The sequence below is a fragment of the Hippichthys cyanospilos genome, chromosome 1 (assembly GCF_059441005.1).
Source record: "Hippichthys cyanospilos isolate Australia breed blue-spotted pipefish chromosome 1, RoL_Hcya_1.0, whole genome shotgun sequence".
Lineage (NCBI taxonomy): Eukaryota > Metazoa > Chordata > Actinopteri > Syngnathiformes > Syngnathidae > Hippichthys > Hippichthys cyanospilos.
This window is the reverse complement of record NC_142369.1, coordinates 23249105-23271650: the sequence shown is the minus strand read 5'-3', so window position 1 is coordinate 23271650 and position 22546 is coordinate 23249105. Positions and strand designations below refer to the sequence as shown.

Sequence of the window (22546 nt, the reverse complement as noted above, 5' to 3'; positions counted from 1 at the left end):
TACACAGTTTGTAGATTTGTAAAACAAGTCATTATTTTGGGATGTACAAATAGTTCAAAACGTTTTTTTGTAATGTGCCTTCTTTTGAAATGCATTCGAGCCATTCTGAATTTTGTAAAACTGCGACATGCCTATGAGACTGATTTGTCCTATGTCTGCTGCATGTGCCACATGCACAGTTCAACCTCACTAATAATTGTACAGTGAAAGATGAACAAAATGTAATAGCATGCTTCCAAGTTCCCACCCACATGCTTTTAATGAGATTCCACTCAAAAATTGATTTGACTTAGATGATGTGATTATGCACTGATAATAATGTCTAAGGCTGCTTTGTTGATGTTGAAATCATTTTAGCTTTTACCAAAAAGGCTTCCTCAGTTATTTGTAACTTAATTCAGCTGCACACATAATGATAATCAGGCCAAATTTGGATATTTTCCCACCCTTATGATCAAAGTCATTTGGTCTTTTGGTGTAAGGTATGTAGAGTTCAAGAGCATTAAGCATGCACTGGCAAAAGTCTGGCTTATAATACTTTTATATGGTTCTTTTTTAATGTTGACTATTCTTTTCAAATACAGCTAATTTTGCTTTGTTTTAGAGGTGTTTTATCTTGTATTTATTCGTTTTTATTCATTTTAGTTTTGATTAGTTTTAAAACCAGAAAGTTTTGGGTTCGGTCCCCACTCTTGGTGACTATGTCAAAGGGTGCCTGAGCAACGTGGATGGATGGATGGATGGATGGATGAATTTTGTTGTGCAAGCTGAAAAAGCCTTTACACTGGGAATGTACCTTACCCGTCATTCAAAATGAAGCAGTACAGATTTCAGTTCAATTGTGACTTTAATGATGAAAAACACTATAGAAAATGGATTTTAAAAATGTTGACTTCCTATTCTTTATTATAGTGAACCATAGAGGCATTTATCCACTAGACCGCCATGTGTAAAATCTAACACTGAGGGCAGTGAAGTTGGTTAGTGTTTAAAAACAGCTTGTCATAGTCATAATGCACGTGCACATGTCCAGTGTCTAAAGAGACGATGTTGGATATTCCAGCCCGCTGCTGGTGTCCATCACTAGGAATCATGACACTGCTGCAAATGACTGCCCACAATAAACATTGCTCGCCTTTGACCCTCCTTTTGTGTAAACTGTGCAAATGATAGCATTACACTGCATCTGTTAACTCCCAACATCACTTATAAGTACACACACACACACACACACACACACACACATATATATATATATATATATATATATATATATATATATATATATATATATATATATATGACAAAAAACTTGGTGTGGCGTATAGTCCGAAAAATACGGTAATACAAAAATATTAAATTATATAAAAATGAAATCAATCAAAACATATAAATACAATCAATTTAAAAACCAAATAGTCATTTATTTAAAAAAAAAAAAACCTTTTTGTTTTTGAAGAAATATCCATAATATTTTTAAGGGAAAAAAGTTATTTTCTGCTTGAAAAAGAACATATTTTGAGGTGTCGAAAAAAATCTGTGAAAACGTCATTTTTCAAGAAAAAATAAGTATTTTATTTGTTGAATAAGTGCTTATTGATCGGGAAATGTCGATATTTTATTTTGCGGTTCACCTTGTCTGTTTGTTTTAGTACTTAGGTAGGTAGGGAGGGAGGAAGAAAAGAAGTGTTTCCAGTGGTTTTTTTGAAAGCAGTAGAATATCTGTCAGTAAAAGAACACTTGTCAGAATATCTGTGACGCCAGTGCCGCTTCCTTTCATATGGCAGCCGGGGTAGAGTGACACCACCTGTGCGCTGTGGAATGGCTGCTGGGCTTGGTTGGCACGTCTGCTATCGGCTCTGCTGTTTCGCCCTCCTGTCATCGCCGTAACCTGAGCCTTCATTTCTTGTCTTTTCTGTCTGACACCGCAACCTTTTAAAGATGACACACTACTACTTGTTATTCAACACATACACTCATAGTGTATATTCTGAGAAGATTCACATAATATGTGTCACATTGCGAAACAAATGAAATGATGACTTTGTACTTTGAGTACGCTTCAAACATCAAAAGAAAGAAAATTAATTTCATTTGATGTTTTCAAACTAGCGAGCAGAGGCCATAGATCGTGCTGCAGAACAAATGGGAGGTGAACTGAGGTTTGTAGTGAATGTCTGCGGTGCCTCCGAGTTCACTCTGGAATTGAATTTGGGACAAGTTATTAGAATAACGTGACACGAGGGATCACTGAACTTTCAAATAAGATAACAACCGATTACGGCGCAGCATGAGAACGCCATGTGACCAAACACAGAAAACAGGCAAGCCGTCCTCAGCTAAGCCCTGAGCATCTATGATGTCATTTAGAGTTGACAGCAAATAAATACAAAATGGTTAATTTTGCTGCTTAATTTGTATTCCACAAAAATAACATTAATCAGAATGCCGTGTTTAAACCTTTGTGTGGTATTTTGTCCAGTCCTTTGCTCTTTACGTTGACTGCATTTCACAGCAAAAGGGAGAGCATTAAATGAAGACACTAGGGAGTAGAAATTTCACCTAGATGGTGACAACAAGTCAAAGTTCAACATGGCACCACTACTTAGTTATCTCACTATGAGGTGTGTGTCATCACTTGGCTAAAATACTGCAAGAACGACGTGGAGGAAAATGACCCAAAAATTGTTCAAATACTGCACAAGGATTGCATATGTAAAATGGTACTGTAAACTGTTTTTTTTTGTCCTGACTCCTCCATTAAAATATTTACACTACTTTCCACTTTTTTTGACGGATTAAAACTATGCAACTTCAAACAGTTATAGTCATTCCTCCTTCATTTTTTGAAGGAGGAATTTCAAAGGAAAAGCTCTCTGCCTCCCCATATGAGTTTTTTCACGTCCAATTTCCATTTTATTTGTGTTCAAACTGTTCCAACACTAAACATTTCATATGATTCCTGTTACTACAAAACAACTATAAAACAGTTTACAAACACACACACACACACACACACACACACACATACAGAATGATTACGATTGCTGCTTGTCTGCATGGCTATCGTGCGCTATGCTATCAGATTTTAACACCTTATTCGATTTCAGTCACACTCGAGTGTCAGCACATTTTGCCAGTGTGTGTGAGTGTGTGTGGGTGTGTGTGTGCGTGCGTGTGTGTGTGTGTGCTTGTGTGTGCGTGCCCATGTGCAAAGTAAATAGTAGCATGCATACAATTTTACACACAAAGGTAAGATTACAGGTAGGGAGTAGGTCGGTAAAAGAGCTGGGTGTGCAGATAGTTTGGGCGGTAGGCACAAATAGGCGTGTTGTAAAGGCAGAGGTGGGTTAACCGCTGAGTTGCGAGTGGGTGTAGGTATGTTGAGGGCGTGTGTGTGAAGGCAGAGACGCACCCATGTAGAAACGTGCACATTTTTGGGGTCGGGGGGTTCATGTATATAAAAGAGCACAATTTTATTCATAAATTAATCAGACATCTCTGACTTACCCGTTCATTTCTGCACACTTAAATTCATTGTTTACACACCAGATTTCTGAAAAAAAATCTGGCCATACAAATATTTTTTTCTACACAGGAAGGCCGGAGCAAGGTGGATTTGAACCGGGGACCCTGAACTGTGAGGCCAACCATTCAGCTTAAGCCGCCAATCTTAGATACCATGGGTTCCATCCTTAGCACAAGTATAGTGTAAGGCACAGGTCAAGGCGTGTAAAGTACCCAGATTTGTGAAATGCGCACTTGGAGAGAACCTTCCATCCCAACCTTACGTGTCATATGAGGGAGAAAACAACAAGGAAGTTGCCCCCATTGATGTCTATGTATGCAATGGCCTGTTCTCAAGCATCAGCTCACTTTTGCCAGTTAATGTGTGTAAATATTAGTAGCATAAGTTTTCTCCCGGCCTCAAGAAAGGTGACACATATCAATTTGGTTTAGCCTAGGACAAGGGCAGGAAGTGGAAGAACCATGTCATTGACGAGGAGCGGCTGCTATTTGCAGCGACGCAACAGCTCCCATGAGACTCACCGTATCCTCAATACGCGCACTCAATTATGGACTCTGGTGTCTATTTTAAACTCGCAGTGCCTGTCACTTGCCTTTTATTATTACTGCTGGTCATGATACATCAATAGATTGGTGTAAAAAGAAGCCAATTGGGATTTTTTTTCAACATTTACAAACTTTACAACATAGTACAGAGCTAACATACATTTCAGTTACAACGTGATGCTGTTTTATGAATGAATCAAAATTAATACAGCAGTCACAGAGAGTACAGTATGAGCTAAAAAAAAAGAAGACATTTTTTAAACTAATGTTTTATAATGAAAAAATATTTTAAATATTTTTGCATCTCAAAATACCCGAGAAACAATTATAAAGATACGGTGTCCTATGTGTAAACATACAGATAACAGTGCATTGCTGACCAATATTGCTGTGCAATCAGCGTCCTCTTCTGGATTTTAGGTGCAAAAATTCTCCGTCTCCTTCTCCGCGATGCGCTCTTACAACTTCCGCCCCATACAACATGGCAACCATAGCAACCGCTCGTCAACAACCTTCGGTAACACAGCTAAGTAGCCAACGTATAACCGTTAAAGAACATAAAAACAAACAAATATAATTTCGGTCAATTGTGGTAGTTTACCTTGGTTAAAAAGAAGTATGGGATATTCGTTTTTGTTTTTTGTAATGTCGCGGAAGCAGTAACGTCGAAGCCAGCTAGTTTGTTGACGTCAACACGAAAAGTTATCCAATCTTTCAATTTCTGAACCTAAACTTTCCACTTATCGACGATAACGTTGTCAAAACCACGTGTGCTTAATATTTTACTCTTTAATTCCATGCCAATGTAAAGAATATTGTAACTTATTTGCTTTTGTATTTTTGGGGCTTCTATGACGTCATGTGATTGATATAAGACAGTCGCCTTTCTTTTTTAAAAAAAATTAAAATTTATTAATGTTTTTGTCAAAATATCACATTTATTGCTCCAAATTTATTGGAAGAAAACTCTGTTTTAATGAGTTATGTAACACATGATTAAACGATACATTCTTTTAATTGGATATTCGGACTATAAGAAGGCGCAAAAAACAAACATTTGTGAAAAGTATATGTATGAGTTATATACATTCTTGCACCCTGAGCATAGTTATTTATTCGTGTTTTTGTCTTTATTTCAGTTTGTCTATCTTTTTATATTCTTTGGTTTCATTGTCTCTGTATTATTCTTTGATTTGTTCTGCTATTGTTTATTGTTCAGAGTTGATGTTCGTCCATTTCGTAATCTTTAATTGATATTATTGCAATAGAAAAAACAATGTCGTCGCCATTTAACAGCTAAATATCGAAATATATTCATGTTTGACAATATTTAAACATTTTTGTTCAATATAAGTAAATATACAGGTGCATTGTAATAAATTAGATGTTTTAAACAAAATGTTTGTTCTTTCACCATTGTTTGTAATTTAATTTATAGAATAACAAATGTTAATAATAAATTATATTGTAATATCTTAAGGTGTTTTTTTAGCTGTAGGCGATGATAATAGAAACAAATTTTATTTTCCCCCTCTTAAACTACTTAAAGTGTTCCATAATTGTACTTTACTGAGATGCACCTAAACATTATTGCATAAAGCAGGGGGATTCAGAACCTTCATCCTCCCCTGCTAACCGGGGCTGTGCGGGACAGAGAGAGTCCAGACTGAAAGCCAAGCAGTTTCTTGAGGAAGCTGAATGCAACAGGAGGCTGTAAGTTGAATGGTGCAATTACAACACCCTCAACTTTGTTTTCCATGCCTGTAACCCTAATGTTCTCGAGCTTCAGGATTCTAGTGTTACTGTTCTACAGTATAATTTGTTTTTATGTCCAAATAGTGGAAATGGACATTGACACCTTATTACTTAGCTGCCTGATAAAACACATGCAGTACAGTACTTTCCTAATTTTCATAATAACATTTTGGGATAATCACAATTGTGTTTGCCTTACATGTGCCCTTTATATAAAATCAAATGAAAAAGTGAAATGCAATAGATGCTCACTAAAGCTGATGTCACGGGACATTTTTATGCAACTTTAGAGGAAACGTTGAAAGGAATTCATTTGTTTATTTGAAACAATTCATTTATTTGTTTTTTTCCATTTCCCCTTATCCTGAGGATTGACAAGTTAGAAAAAGGCACACCACTGAGTGCCCAGTATCGGAAAAATGGATGGCCGGACATGGCATCAGAGCTGGGCGAGTATGAGAAAACACTAGTTGAACAGAGAAGTGCCGAAAGTAGGTCACAGTTTGTATATATTGTTAACACATACCGTCGAGGACTTTATTTTGTTGCTATTCATGCAGCTTTGTCGTTTCCTCTTTCAGAAATGCAACTGCGAAAGCAGCTGGCCAAGATTAAAAATGGTGTCAAACAATTTCAGCAACAACTGATAGACATGAAGCCATGTACAGAATGTAAGTCACTTTTTACTTTTACAATTCATAATAAAACCCTCAAAATTGACCACAATGAATTGTTCAGCTCTCAAAGTACCACCATCATGATGGCCAACATTCTTCAAACACAAGACAGCGAGGCCTTATTAGTAAAGAGTTCTTTTGATAAAGTTGTAAGCCACTAACATTATGCACACGTTCACACTGTGCTTAAATGTAGGAAACAAGTCATTTTCCAAAGCCACATTCAATTATAATGTATTGCACATAAATAAACAATTGTTCCTAAAAAAAAAAAACACAAAAAAACAAAGGGTAAAAGCATATGTGTTTGTACCTAATTGAACTGTACTGGGGTAGGTATTCTTTCACACACCAATATCAAATTTTGAGAATTATTGGACTGTATTTCACATCCATAAGGCATATGTGGTCCTAAGTAATAGGTCCATCACAATAAGACCTGTTTAACCAAGTTATTTTGACAACGTTAGTTTTACTATAATTTTAACAAAGTTATTTTACTCTGCCTTTTTTCTGTGTTGAGAATAAATGAAGTGTTGGTGTTTGTATTACTTTTCCCCCCCTTGCACTGCTATGAATATTCATTGATTGCTTGAAATAAATTATGTCTTTAAACATCGGTTATCGGCCACCTTGACTAACGATAATCGTATCGTATTAGCCATGAAAATAGCATATCGGTCGATCTACAGTAACTTTTTTCTTTTTTTGCAGCGATTGAGAAGCTGAAGGAGATCATGTCTGAGGTGGAATTTTCAATTAACAATTTGAAAGAGGAACAGCGCCTATGGTAAAAACGCTTCGCTACTTTTATTTATGTTTCATTTGTACAGTTAAACAGTACAATAGGATCCTTTGAACCTAAAAAGCTCCAAAAATGGTACAGTTTGAAGTTCAAACCGTCATTATCAAGTGAGCAGCCAGCAAATCCAAAGCTTAGTGAGCACCAAAAATGATTAGCTTCACTTCACATCAGGTTTTGGACTTTCTATGGCTTTTTTCATGCACCTGTACAAAATTTAAGCATGCTAAATGGACTTAATGATTGCATTTAAAGCTTTTATGGCAGTTTTAACCTGGATCATGTTATTCCTGTATTAACTAACACAAGCGTTTATTATCATGTGCACAGTGTAAAAACAAGAAAAAAAGGGTCGTTCTAACAAAGGTTAAGTTTTAAATTATGTAACTCCTATCAATTAGTGGAGATATTGATGCTCAAAAAAACTTAACGTCATAAGCAGGACAAAAAGTAGCTTAAAAATGCAGTTCTCATTAACTGAGGACACTGAATTCACTGCATTTTTTAAATTGTTTTGTGGTATTTCATTGGAGGTTTTTTTTTCCGCACGTGGAAAAAAAAACTGCAGAAAATAGGATGCAACAACCTGGAAACTAACCAGTATCATTGACTTTCATTCTTTGGCGGGAACACAGAAATGATTAAACAATGTACATGATGATATTGTACTGTTCTCTGCTCCTCCTATAGCTTCGGAGAGTTGTTAAAGGAGGAGCGGATGTGTGCACAAGAGATGGTGGCCAGTGAAAGGAAGGTTGAGAACTGGAGTCAGTCCAGTAAGCCAGACTCTAAAGTTTCTGTCAGATCAGCTAAGGTTCACATCTCCTTCACTACTTCTTCTTTTAGCATCTTTTTGTCCAATTTCGCTGACATCTGTTGTTGTCCTGCCAGAAAAGCAAAGCCTCGGATCAAGACCTTCCATCCGAGGTTCGAGCCCTGGAAACTTACCTTCAAAGGACGGGTGGTATCTGCGGTGGTTGGGAGGAGTATGATCACCAGGCCTTCCTCAAGGTACAGTGTATCGGCTAAACTTTTGCTTGGTTTTTTCAAAACTTACCAGACAGCTGCTTGACTGACAGGCGTGGGTCAAGCGTGGTGGGCGGGCAGGCTTCAGGAAAGAGGCCAAAATGTATCTACCCAGTAAAAGTCAGGAGGAGGTGGAGGAACATGAGCACTGGTACCAGGAACTGATCCAACTGCAGGAAAGGAGGAGAGAGGTAAGGACTTATTGTGACTTTGACTGGAAAAATAACCCTCAATATTAATACCCATCTTTTATTGAATGTTTGCTATTTATGTCAGAAATGAGCATATTATCATCATCATCGTCACAAAAATGAAAATGTTAACACCAGATTTTGTCAATGTTGTCAGACATTTATGAGTGTATGATTAGTAGATCACGAAAATGCAGAAAAGAGTAAAAGATGGCTCATAGTGCCTGCTTACCTTTTACAGGCGATCAAAAGGTGGAAGAGCAGAAAGCAATTGGAACGCCAAACACAATTACGGAAGCAGGCAAAAGTGATGGAAGCCGAGCGGAGGAACAAAGAAGCAAGGCTCCAGCAGAACAAGTAAAAGCGTAAAATACAAATAGAGAAGCAAAATATTCATTATACAGGAGATCAATGTGTTATACTTTCTACAAGTGAGGAGGAGAAGAAGCTGTTGGCTCAGCGACTGGAGGCATGGAAGGAGGCCAAGAAAAGGAAGGAGGAGCAGGTGGAGGAGCAGAGACGAGCAGAGGAGATCCGCAAGAACAGAAGAGCAAAGGTATGGAAAGAGACGATTCATGGTAAAGCTTCACACTAACACTTAACCTGACCAGCAGGAGCGTTGTCGTCAACGGGTGGCCAAGCTGCACACAAGGGAGGAACTGCAAAGGGGGAGAGGAGATGAGGAGGATAACAAGCGGACAAAAAGGAGAAAGCATCCGACTAAAACCATTGACTACCTGATTAAAAGGGTAAAACAATCTAGCCTCGCATCCTGGGACCTTGAGATGTCGTGTTAACCACCCAAATGCCACTTTATTAGTTGGAGCAGGACAAACCTTTACTCATCAGGGACTATTTCAGGCTTTAAGAATGGATGGCTTGGCTGACAAAAGTCCAGTTAATGTGAAAACATAGAAAATGGCAGAATAGATGAACATTTGTTCAATGTTTTTGTGGGCCTCCTCTGAGGTAATACAGTTTGTGACCAACAAATTGTCTGTGTCATCTAGCGTATAATTATCAAATTCCTACAAAGGAGTATCAAGCAGTCAATACTTAATCCTGCCAAATATTTACCATATTTGGAGGGATATAAAATATACTACATTGGAAAATAGGGGGGTAAGCATTTGTACATATCTATGGCTCGGAAAAAAGAATTGCAGATCAGTTTTATGAATCATTTACGTAATTTGAGGAGCAGTTTTCTTTTTTTTTTTTTTTTTTTAGCTTTTTTGCAAGTTAATCTCAGGGACCTAAAGCAATTATTTTATTAGAAAAAGAATATGGCAAAATTAACAATTTTATTATTACTATTATGAAAGTTATTACATTTTAATTACCTTTTTCCTATTGAAATGATTGACTGCCTTTCAATGCATCATTAATCCCTTCCTCACATTAGTAGCAAAGGAAACTTTTGTTAACTAACAGGCGGTTATTTAGTTTGGCATTGTGATTATCTTAATCATTGATTGAATAGGATTCTTTATGTAGTGTGTTGATGTTGCAAGCTATGTAATGTAATGGCAAAAATTTGGGATTTTTGCCCCTAATCCTTACATAGTTTTTACCCTTTAGAACTTGTTTCACCCCTAGTTGCCGAAATCCTCCCATAATTGGCCTGACCACAGTTGCATATGAATTTTATAGTGTTTTATTAACTGCAGGATTTGGAGCGAGTGCAGGCAAAGCGCCAGGAGAAGCTTCTAAGGCAAAAAGAGGACGAAGAGCGTCAAGAGAGGATCGTGGCCAAGCTGAGGGAGAAGGTGAGCGCTGTGGACCCCCCTCCCCCCCAAAATTTTTTTAAAAAATATTTTTCTGAAATTTTCAAATTGATGGCACAGGTGGATAGGCACATAGTCAGAGATCCAGCAAGACTGAGGCAGCCCACCAAGGGATGGGAGGAACGCATGAAGAGCACTGAACCTTCAGGTGGAGGACGTGTGCATCACATGTTTCACAGGTATGCCGTTTCTAACACATATGTATAATGCTGACTGGTAATTACACTTCAGCACTTGCATAATGGCATTTCTTAAATCCAGAAGCCACTAGTTAGCTTTACGTTTTTCAAAATTGTATGTATTTTTATTTTTTCAGAGCTGTTCCCAGTTGGAGACTGGGGCTGTGATGACTTACAATAGCAATGTGACATGTGGCCAGCATCTTTGTGGAATCAAAAACAAACATGAAATAAGCTTCATGCTTCTGAAATATTACATTACGAATAAATTCACAAAAAACCCCACGTTTGTTTTTGTTTACCTGTTGTGTTACCCACACTGCTTTTCTCACCAATCATCTTCCATCTGCGCTAGTGCGTGCTTGCTTGCTTGCTTCCAGGGGCGTACGCCGACTCTCACCCAAAACCAACTGGGCTCATAGACTCCAGCTCAACTGCATCCCTATTGAGGACCAACGTGTATGTGATTGGTTGGCGACCATCTCTCCCCCGAGGTCACTTGAACAACAGAAAAGAACTTACAAAACCTGGTCAAAAATGTCCAAAAAATCGGACAATGGTGACGTCTGTGTGGTCCCTTATCCAAAGAAACGGAAAGAAAAACTTTTTATTCTTGCTTTTATTTTGAGCTCAAAATACACCGTAACCGTTTTAATGTAACCTGAAGACACCTTGTGTGGCTACTGCTTCTGTCATAGAAAAATTTGCTATCCTCGCTTTTATTTTGATATCAAATACACCGGAACTAGTCACCTTGTACACGGATACGAAACTGGGAAACCAAGATGGCCGAAGAAGAGAGTCTCTCTGAGGAGCTGGAGCAACTCGACTTTCTCCGAGACCGACACGTACGTTTCTTTCAGAGGACTTTACAGGTTTTACCCGAGAGATACGCTTCTTTGGAAACCACCAGGTCAGTGCAATGCGAAGTTTAGCCCTATCACTTGACAACCCTATCTGTTCTTTTTTAAGGAACCTCCGGCGCTAGCATACGTGCTAACATCAACTAGTAAAGTTAAAGAGAGCTACAGGAACTTGTTACTCCAGCTATATAACTGCTTCAGTGCGGGTACTTTTGGTTTTACTGCTACATGAAGCCAAATGTCCATGCACATTGATATCAAATATTAATTGTGAGTTATTAACTATCTTCGCCTAGATGAAAATTACTAGCTGGCAACTGTTCTTCAGCCAACCCCGTTTGACTGCGTATGGCGTTTTCAGTGTCCTTAAATTGACAATGTTTATGGTTTTTCAGGTTGACCATAATATTTTTCGCACTGTCCGGCCTGGATGTGCTCGATGCTCTAGATGTCATCGATAGCCAAGTCATGATCGAGTGGATCTACTCATTGCAGGTGTTACCCACGGAAGACCGTAAGTAAAGCACACTGTTGGAACGCTTTACATCACGTGTTATTATGTTTAAGTGGCATATATTTTAAAACTATTTCATGGAGTACAAGAGTTAACTATTTGTGGTACATTCTAATTTTGGTCAGTAGATGGCAGCAGCACTCAAGTATTGCCAAGGGTGACCGGTGCGCCTTGGTATTACAAAAGGCACAGCGGTTTAGGATGTTATTAATGTTTTAAGCATTTTATCATACATGTTCGTGTCTTTTCCTGTTTATCTTTTTACCAGAATCCAACCTCAGTCGTTGTGGTTTTCGAGGATCGTCGCACATTGGAATTCCTTATAGCACCAAGGTAGCTTCTTTGACAATTTATTTCAATGTCTGAAACTGGCAAGTGGAGGCGAATGGGCTCTCACATCCCCTTATTTCGTGAAAAGACAAGAAACTGAACTTGTATTTTTAGCTTCAAGTGATTTTAGAGCCATCCAGCCTTTAACTCTTTCACTCACAGCTATTTTCACTGGAGCGACTCTCTTCGCTCCTGTGCCGTGGTACTGGATTTTGACCAATTTGCAGTACCTACAGAATATTGTAGTCTGTCGCTATACAAGCATGTCACACATGAAAAAAAGATTACTCCCTCTTTTTTTCAGCAGGAAAAGAAGTAAATTTCTCTCTCTTCCGTTCTTTAGCGATCTGTATTAGAACACAACTAACTTTTGTAGAAATTTGCATTTCTGTTGACAAAAGCTTTTGTAAAAGCATATATTTCAAGCATAACTTTGACCATTGCATGACTGTTTTTAATTTCTGTGACATCTCAAATATCTGAATAATGCTTTCATTCTACAAAAAAATATAACACTACAAAAAGGGCTTTCATACAAAATCATTTTTGATCATTCCGAGTCCAGGTCCGAATCCATCTTTTCCTGCTTTTTGTCCATCAGTGTTTTTCTCTTGATGATGTGAGATCCGTGGAGCTAACTGGGCTAACAGAAAAGGCTGTCCAAGGAGGCTGTTCCCTGCGTGGCTCTTGTTTTATGTTTTGTTTTGTTTTTTTTATCGCTCTGCCTCAGCTGGAGAGTGCTGTCTCCGTGATTTTCTGAAGCATGAGTCAGTTCTGCTTGCCGCACGGCGCAGCTGTCCCAAAACGGAGCACCTAATTATCCCGCCCATACTTTTTGGTGAAATTTCTGGCACAAAAACGACTTTTTAACTTTTTTTTGGGGGGGGGGGGCATTTTTGTTTGAAAATGAAAGGGACAACAACCTCACAGTCATATGGTCATAATACCCTGATTTTTTCTTTAATTTTTTTTTTTTTAGCTTTTAATATGAATGTCACTTCAGTGATTATTTCTTTTGTCTAGGGTCCAGGGGTGCTACATCCATATGACAGCGGCCATGTTGCCATGACCTACACGGGACTGTGCTCCCTGCTCATACTGGGGGATGACCTTAGTCGGGTCAACAAGCAGGCATGCCTGGCTGGCCTCAGGGCCCTGCAGCTGGACGATGGCAGGTTAGCATGCGAACACGGGCACACACATACTTTTATATATAATACCCAATTTAAAGAAATACCAAGTCTTGGTATTTCTTTAAATTGGGTGTTTATTTTCTTATGTTGCAACCCCCAATACATTTTGCTTCCTGCAGTTTCTATGCTGTGCCAGAGGGAAGTGAAAATGACATCCGTTTTATCTACTGTGCAGCCAGTATCTGTTACATGCTTGACGACTGGTCGGGCATGGACATCCAAAAGGCCATTGAGTACATTCGAGGAAGTCTGGTGAGTAGATGATCTGTTACATCCATAATGCGATCAGTAAAAGTGTAACCGCTGTTTAGACTCAGATTCCTACTTCTTACCAGAGCTAGATGAAAAAGGCCGCCGACCTTCAAAATAGTGGCACTCTTCCAAAAAAAACACCTCCATTTATAATGAATGCGGGGCATTGGGGTGCTTAAATTGCTGTAAAGGTTTCCCCAGTAAAAGAGGACTACTCGGTGAGATCTCTTTTTGTAACAACAACCTTGTAATATTGATTTCTTTTTTGCCATTAGGAAATTAGTATTTACAACTCACCTGCTTATTATAGTTCATGTATTTCCTCATCTCATGGCTTAATTTTTTAGCCAACTGCGAAACAACGGTAGATCTGTTAGGTAAGGGGTATCAAACTCATTTTTATCTTGGGCCACATTGTCGTCATACTTTCTGTCATAGTTTCTTGTTTAAGCTCATGAATATTTAGTGCAAACATAACTCTTACAATTAAGTTGTTGTTGTTTTTTTATATAGAAGCCCTCAGAATTAAATTTCTAAAGCAGGTGTGGACATAAAGAGCAACTTCATTTCTTACTGGTTTTACAAAGCAACACAATGCAGTCATGAGATATTTTTTCTTATCTTTGAATGTTCTCTTCTCTTTTTCTCACAAATAGTCTTATGACAGTGGTTTTGGTCAGGGAGCCGGGCGAGAGTCACATGGTGAGTAAATGTTCAATAGTTTTGTTTGACTATGGAGGTCTAGGGGTTTATGGCTAGCTTTGTTGTGGTTTGAAGCTAACAAAATGCTCATTTTTGTGCTATACAAAAAGTATTTTGCGTTTAATTCAGCACAAAGTGGAAATCCACAGTGAAAATATAATCAACTATTTACCCACCAACTTACCCACATACCATCCATCTACTAACCAAAGATGAACTTGACTACTTTATGGGTCTTATTTTGTGTTGAGTTTCATTTTTTTAACAGGCCATTTGTTTTTGTATTTGACCATCCATCCATCCATCAATCATTTTCAACGCATATCCTCACAAAGGTTATGTGAGGTGCTGGAGCCTATCCCAGCTGTCTTTGGCCAGTAGCTGGGGTACACCATGAACTGTTTGCCTGCCAATCGCAGGGCACTCAAGAACAACCATTCACATTTAAAAACACACCTCAGGACAATTTCGAGTATCCAGTACAACTAGCATGATTGATTTTGGAATGTGGGAGGAAAAAAGAAAAAAAAAACCTTGCAGGCATACTGGAAAAGCATCTTCAACCCCACTGCCAGTCTTGAACTCTGCCCATGTGATGTGACCTGCTGCGGAACTTGTTTGAATTCTGTAGTGTTGTCTTTTATTTATATATTTTTTCACACATGTGAGGATTTTTTTCTCCCAGGCTTATGCCATGTCCTTGTTGAGACATAGCCTTTCCTTCCTCACCATTGTGTCTTTCTATGTTTCTTGGGTGGTTCGGCCCATTAAGTCGATTTTCATCTTGATCTTTAAGGCCGGAGCCGAAAGTGAACCCATAACCTCTGCACCGTGAAGCAGACGTGTTAACCACTCTGCCTTTCTTAGGATTTATATAGTGTACTGAAAAGTGACACTGCAGTGGCCTGGTCTTAAAATTGTGACACCTTTTATTCAGTGTACCCAGATTTTTCCTCCCACATTCAAAAAACAGGCATATTAGGTTCGACTCAATTCTCCACAGTTGTTAATGTGAGGATGAATGGTGGTCCACATGTGTTCTGTTATTGTCCGCCTGACTAGTCAAGAGCTGTCATCCCAAGTTAGCTGAGTGAAATGGGCTTCCACGCTGGGAAATCCAAAATCTACCCATATCAGTAATATCCTGTTGTTGTAAAATTGATCTTTAGAAAAAATAAATAAATACACGGAAGTGTGTTGGTGGTGTAGAATGTGTCTCGTGATTATCTAACACTAACTGCCCAGAGAAAACCCCCTGTTAAAAGTGGGAGTACCACAATCTGAGATTTGAAACCATGAGCACTCACCTATGAGGCAGAGGTGACAACCACTAAAGCACCGTGCTGCCTGCAACTGTACAAATAAGTGATCTTCCTCTTCTGTTTCTTGACATACTAAATAGGTGCCAATTACCCATTTCCCCCCCAAAGTGTTTGTTTGCACAGTGGAGACCTCCCACTGTGTTTAAAAAAAAAGTGTTTATGTCAACAGTTACCATCTCATCGTTTCTGGAAATATTCCATACAGCAGGGTTTTATTCAGCAGAGTATTTAGTTATATAATTATTTTCCACACTCCGAGGTAAAAAAATACAATGCCAACATCAACACACAGGTGAAGGCATTCCTTGTTTGGGAATTACAGAACCCACCCATACAGCCACAATCTGTTTATACTCATCTGTCATAAGGACAGATGCTTCCTGACTCGCCATGCCCGTATGTTTTTGTTTTGCAGGCGGCTGGACGTACTGTGCCATCGCCTCCTTGTGCCTGATGGGGCAGTTGGAGGAAGCGCTGAGTCGGAGGGAGCTGGACAGGATCCGCCGCTGGTGCATCATGAGACAGCAGAGTGGATTTCACGGGCGACCCAACAAGCCCGTTGACACATGCTATTCCTTTTGGGTGGGCGCGACGCTAGAGGTATGTGAGAGCAGAAAAAATCATCCAGTCATTCAAAAAGTGTTTGCAGCATTTTAGCTGAGGGATGGCACGCTTTTGCCATGATACCTAAGTGTCCGTGCCAGTTTGAACTTTGATATGTTGTCACGGCCAAGGTGAAATTTAAGCTCCATAGTGTTTTGTTTCATTGCTTTCCTTTTGATGTGAAATTCCTTCGATGTTCAGATCAAAGGATTCGACGAACTTCCACAGTAGGGTTAATATCATGATTTCTGAACTTTGAGTTCAGATATAAATCTTTTTTTTTTAAATAGATTTAAATAAGTGGTTCCCAGTGACTTGGAAGTCAACCAATTAATAGATCAAATAAAATGAATAGCACACCCTTGAGAATCCCATTGAAGTGTTTAATGTGCATTCAGGGCCTCTCCTAAGAGGTAGAATCAACAAAATGTCATCCTGTAACAACCCTGGCTGTTTTTTTGTTTTTTTTGTATGAAAAAAATTGAGAAAAAATCTGAAACACATTTCTAGAGGAGGCATAATAGATCAATTCCATATTGAGTGTGGTGAAGGCCATCTTAGATTTCTGTGGAGCTAACAAAGCAAGCCTCTAACAAATGAGTAAAATGAAAAGAACAAAAAAAAAAATATTGTCCTTTAAAAAATAAAGTGTACACCCTGATCTTGTTGCGTTTTAGGTGTGGAATTTGTTTCTTTGGTTATAATTCCCTATTGCCATTACAGTTTGTTTGTGGCATCCCAAATCACACATCCCGCAGTTCAAGATCCAATTTTAGATTTTTTTGTGGCTTTTCTCTGCAAATTTGGTGAAACCAATTGTTACCACTTTTGAAGTTTCTGCTTCTGTGGAACACGCATGCCGGCGGTTTACACGTGATCCAAAAATAAACAAGATCTCGTCTTAAAAATAATGCAGTGAGTAAGCCTCGGATGAATCAAGGCGCCATCAAGGCAATGCAGCTAATCTGTGAAGATTTAGGTCACAACTGTGCCAGAGGTGTAACGCCTTTATTTGTATAGAAATTCAAAATGGCCAAGTGTTAAACTATGTGTATGCTCTGAAAGTGTACTTACTGCTCATTATTCCATGTCTTCCTGTACCAGCTATTAGACGTATTCCAGTACACCAACTTTGACAAGAACAGGACCTTCATTCTATCCACGCAGGATCGATTGGTTGGCGGCTTTGCTAAGTGGCCAGACAGCCATCCAGGTTCGTGATTGTGCAGTAACAGTATCAGCTATGGAAAAGCGCTTTGGCGCTCTCCAAACTCCCCAAATGTCCTTGTAAAATCACCTACTGTAATCTACATCCTCCGTCCTTTAATTGATGAAACCATAGATGGAAGTGCTCACGTTACAAAGGCCGCTGAGGTGAGGCCACTGCTGTGTTCGCTAACCTTATAAATATTGCCAAAGGCAAGTGTTTAAAAGAGATGCAGGAGTTTAAGGGACAGCTAGCTTTGACTGCTTCTCACAAAATGAATCAAACCAAATCTCAGTTGCACAGAAAACGTTCCGATTGTGAATTTTTCACACTATCAGGTTTGTCCATCTTGTGTGATATATTAGTTTGTGTGTGTATGTGTGTGAGCGTGTGTGTTCCTCTACTGATGTACTTGTGAGAACCTTTTTTGAGTTTTCTGCTTGGCGTAGTGAGTACAGTTTGGAGAAGTAAGGACATGTAGGCCGGTCCTCACTTGTCCAGACCGCTTTTTGAGGGTCAAGACTTGCTTTTAGAGTAAAGGTTTGAATTGGCTTAGGGTTGAAGTTAGAGGTTAGGCAATCATTTCTGATGGTTCAGGTTAGGTGCTAGGAAATAGTAGCCCGGAACGAATGAATCCACTTTATATCACACGGCAGCTGTAACATTTTTATTTATGTGTTGTTTGATTGTTTTGTAACCTTGGTTGCTTTTATTACTCCCGTGACAGTTGCAGGTCCCATCTTGTGGTGTAACTTATAAATCCTGACTGATGCACTGGTTGATAAATGATTGTGATGCATTGCAATCATCTGTTATTTCATTATAATTCAATTAGCAGTCCATTTAATGGCCTGTGCAGCTTTTACTCAGGTCCCAGTGGACCGGGGTCACACAGCTACCTCGTAAATTATTTATTGATGCTCAAAGGAGCAGAGTAACAACAAAAGAAGGCTCCTCCGCTTTTGGTGGTTAATGGGAGGTCGAATGGTTGTCTAATTGAGTAAATGCAGAGTAGAGTGATGCCTACTCTAGTCAGTTAAAACAGGGTTCCTTCCTTTTAACCGTGATTTTTTTTTTTTTTTTTTATCACATATGATTCTTAATCACTGTGTTGTTCACGTTAGGGAAAATGTCCGTATTTTTACTCAACTGCTTTTCAACGATTATCGCAATAGAAGAATGATTTTCAAAATATTCTATTTTTATTTTATATTTTTGACTGTTAATGTGGTTGTAATCAACAGAAAATTGACACCTGAACTGGTCCTGCTCCGTTAATCAATGTGGCGTACGGACATGACACAAGCAGATGTTTATGAGCCAGATACACCGAATACTTATCATCCTTGGCCTAGTTTCTCTCCATTCTGTTTCATTCTGACGCTTTCATCCCTCCCTTTCTTCCACCACTAGACCCTCTGCACGCCTACCTGGGCCTGTGTGGTCTGTCCCTGATTGGAGAGCCTAGCCTGAGGAAGGTCCACCCAGCTCTCAACATCACTCAGAGGGCCTTTGAGCGTCTTCTCCAGCTGCAGCAGACATGGAGAGGACATTAGCGGCATCTGTGGCTGACGGGAGCATCCGGCAGGTCAACTCCAAGGCAACTGGAGTCTTTCTGACCCCAGGCCTCCTTTCATTTGAAGACTGAAGAGTATACAGTTCCGAGACAACTTTGGAACTTGGCCTTGCTGTTGAGTGACTCTTCTTGAAGCTGCCTTTTGGTCAACTGACCCAAGACAGTGTAAGTGTTCAGATAAATATGTGCCAGGAATCAATGGAGATCTCTCTTGTTCAGAAAGAGTGAAAAGACTTGGTGTCTTGTTTAATGGACTTGAACCTAGGGGAGCACCGATCTATCGGCCTGAATCAGTGCCGGGTAATTTGGGGAAATTATGGTCACCTAAACCCTTCAAATCCGGCCAATCTTGTCTCCCAATTGCATCTTCCTCCGCAAAGGTCTGAAAAAAATGACCTGCGGTCTTCTTCAGCTGTGAGGTGAATAATGGGCTTTTCATTTTTAGTTGAGGGAACTGCTTCATGCAGTTAAAACAACCGCATGAAGCGAATAGCATTGTTTTACTGGAGCATTAAAGATGTATGCAGTTGGTTATGAAAAAAGAATTGGGATCAACAGATCAAGCTTTTTCAACCTCGGGGGCCGGTGATCACTCACAAGACTGATCGGTGCACCCCTAAATGCCTATGACTCTGCTTATGGACAGACCATTCAAAGTAAAAAAGAAAAACATCCATATTTTCCACATCAGAATTCATTCAACAACAACTATCTTTTATCCAGTAACACTGTTACAACTAATCTAGGAGCCTCTTCAAAGCTCTCTTGTTTGTTCTAGCTCGCCTGGTTTGATCCCCCAAGACTCAACCCTTCAACTCCCGCTGGTTCCTCCTCCTCATCCTCCCTTTGGCTAAGTTTACTAATGTGTAGATTTGATCAGGTGTAGCGCAGTAGCAGCAATATACCCAACAGAGTTGAGGCCAAGAAGCACCTGCGGTGAGCCAGTCTTTCTTAGTTTTTTTGTTTTTTGAAACAAGTGGGAAACAAAAGAAAAAGGACAAATATCAATAAAATGGATGATGTTTGATTTTTCAGTTTAACTCGATGAAGGCTTATAGAGATGTGCTGACCTGGTCGTATAGACTGTTTAACACAACCACTTGCTCGATAGCCATCTTTGAACTCTGGGTCTAACTGGGAGATGAGCAAGTTTGCTCGAAATCCTGTTCAACTTACTCCTGCTCTGATCACTGCTGTGAACAAGGGGCCAAGTTATATGGAGAACGTATCATTAGCATTTTATATAGCATCAATCTGATGCTCTTCAATTGCTTGTCGCTCATTGGTCGAGCAAATTCATAACTGTCATTTGTAGTATTTGAGGATATACGCCTAGAAATGACCAAAAAACGCTTACGCTGATGTTAGCTTACCTTGTTTCTGTGCCTTATCTTTGGAGGCTGTTCTAATATACACCGCAGTCTCCACTTTGCTGCAATGGCCCTCTGGAATAAACATCTCCCTTATCTTAAGGTACAGGGGGCCCTCATTTCCGTCTTATTAGCTTTCTGAATGATGCATTCAGTACAGCGTGGTTTTCACAGATTGCCTTGTTGGTGGAAAACTTAAGAGACAAGCCGGTAGCATGCAGTGGAAAACCTTCAGAAATCTCCAGACTGCTTTCTCAACACAGGGGTTAGTCAGGGCTCATTCTAAGGACCCTCACCATTTTTAATTTCCATCAAAACCATATGCACCCCCCTTCCTTTTTTTTTTTTTGAACTGATAAACTCACAAGCTCTCTGTTGTCCATCTGTTAGCAGTTTTCCACCTTAGAATGTTGGCAAGTGAATCAGAGCCAGGTGATGAAGCCATATTGACATTTTTTAAACTGGTCAACTAAATGCTAACTTGCTAAATCTTCACCAGCAAAGGAACCGCTGGATGATCTAGCAGCTTTTTCTAGAGCAGGTTATGTGGCGGAGGAGGAGGGAACGCTGAGAGTGGAACAGAATGAATAAGTAATTGGTCACATCCATTATTCACGGGTACTGGCTGACAAGCGCCTCACTGCTCAACCAGCCTCAATTTATAGCCTTATGACTAAGAAAAAAGGTTACAATAGCCTTTTTTTTTTTAACTCTGACATCCTACAAAATATCTTTGTTAGTCCTGAAAGAAGTCATCGTCTTTATCTCGTTAAAAACCAGGGAAGGTGGAAAATTGTTGCAAATGCGTTGGTTTCATGAAGCGCATATTGGACATAGTTTAAAAAAAAAAAAAAAAAACCTCACCGCTCACAATCCCAAAAAAGGGCACATTATGAAACCTTGTGGAAGGATGTTTACATCTACCCGTCACATTACGCCACTGTTGGAGCTAACATAATGGAAATCTGATGTACTGTATGTAGTCATTTCAGTTTAAAATAATTTTAGGACCTACTGTATTAACTGAAATTGGAAATTTTGCTGTGGAAGACTGGTGAGCATGTCTGCCTCACAGTTCAAAGGTCCCAGGTTCATTTCCAGCTCACCTTGGCCTTCCTGTGTGCAGTTTGCATGTTCTTCCCGTGCCCATGTGGGTTTCCTCTGGGCACTTTATTTTCCTCCCATATTCAGGAAATATGCGTGATAGTTGTATTGGAGACTCCAAATTGCCCTTTGGCGTGATTGTGAGTGAACATGGTTGTTTGTCTCCGCGTGCCTTGCGATTGACTGGCAACCAGTCCAGGGTGTCCCCCGTCTATTGCCTGCTGGGATAGGCACCAACTTGCCGGCAAGCCTAGTGAGGATAAGCGATTATAGAGAATGGATGAATATTTTGCAACAGCGACACCTGATGACTGCTTTTAAACTGAGCGGTGCTATGAAAAAAGGCAGTGGGGGGGGGGGGGGGGGGGGGGGGTCGTTTTTGCTGTATTTGTCAAATAGGCGAAATTGTTCTTTATTATAAGCTTAATTATTTGCTTTTGCCTTAGACCTCATGTCTTTTCCTTTACGCTGTTCTGAAAATACGTATCTATATGGTTCTTTGAAAACTCTGTGCTGCTACTGTGTTGGGGAGTAGTGCAAGATCAATTCTAATGGAATGATTTTGCCTTCTGTGCGTCTTCTCAGGCCTGAGCATACATTCATTTGAGTTGCGTCTTCTGGGGTGAAGACCACTTTGAAATGTGCCTCACGTTTGTCGCCTTGTTCAAATAAGCCTGTGCACGAGTGGAGCTCAGCAACACAATTCTGTCTGATAAACATCCTTTTGCTTTGGTCTACCATCTTGGGTGTTTTTTCCCTGCAATGCACAGTCTGTTTCAGTAAATGCTAATGCATTTCTTGGAGGGAAAAAAAATCCACTGACTCAGATCCCTTCAATGCTCACTTGGCAAACGCCACTTAACTGCAGATAGAAGTATAAGCAACTCTTTGCCATACAACCACTGAAAATATACATAATGTAACATGAAATGTCATTTATTTTTTCTACGCTTTGTAAAGATGTGTCAATAAATTCTGTAAATATGTGCAGACAGAAGTGGGTTAAGATAAGCAAATGA

At 39.5% G+C, this 22546-nt stretch overlaps 2 protein-coding genes across 4 annotated transcripts; both read left to right on the top strand.

The window, feature by feature from the left end:
- Positions 1 to 4540: 4540 nt before the first annotated feature.
- On the top strand, positions 4541 to 10776 carry ccdc112 (coiled-coil domain containing 112). Of its 2 annotated transcripts, none has more exons than XM_088420284.1 (14): positions 4541 to 4591; positions 5675 to 5787; positions 6199 to 6320; positions 6411 to 6500; positions 7221 to 7296; positions 7999 to 8122; positions 8200 to 8319; positions 8388 to 8525; positions 8767 to 8882; positions 8958 to 9081; positions 9140 to 9274; positions 10196 to 10294; positions 10373 to 10491; positions 10629 to 10776. In XM_088420284.1, exons 1-14 carry the CDS (start codon positions 4556 to 4558, stop codon positions 10657 to 10659), a joined length of 1443 nt encoding a protein of 480 aa, XP_088276410.1. In that variant the 5' UTR covers positions 4541 to 4555; the 3' UTR covers positions 10660 to 10776. The 2 variants fall into 2 exon arrangements, with proteins under 2 accessions (XP_088276410.1, XP_088276418.1); XM_088420292.1 differs by having other exon boundaries at positions 4547 to 4591; positions 5678 to 5787.
- Positions 10777 to 11242: 466 nt separating this feature from the next.
- pggt1b (protein geranylgeranyltransferase type I, beta subunit) lies at positions 11243 to 21340 on the top strand. Of its 2 annotated transcripts, XR_015865370.1 has the most exons (10): positions 11264 to 11404; positions 11750 to 11868; positions 12137 to 12201; positions 13222 to 13373; positions 13511 to 13643; positions 14300 to 14345; positions 16083 to 16267; positions 17375 to 17483; positions 18891 to 19218; positions 19832 to 21340. XR_015865370.1 is itself a non-coding variant. In XM_088413107.1 (9 exons), exons 1-9 carry the CDS (start codon positions 11277 to 11279, stop codon positions 19031 to 19033), a joined length of 1080 nt encoding a protein of 359 aa, XP_088269233.1. In that variant the 5' UTR covers positions 11243 to 11276; the 3' UTR covers positions 19034 to 21340. The 2 variants fall into 2 exon arrangements, 1 of the variants encoding a protein (XP_088269233.1); XM_088413107.1 differs by having other exon boundaries at positions 11243 to 11404; positions 18891 to 21340.
- The last annotated feature ends 1206 nt before the right edge of the window (positions 21341 to 22546 follow it).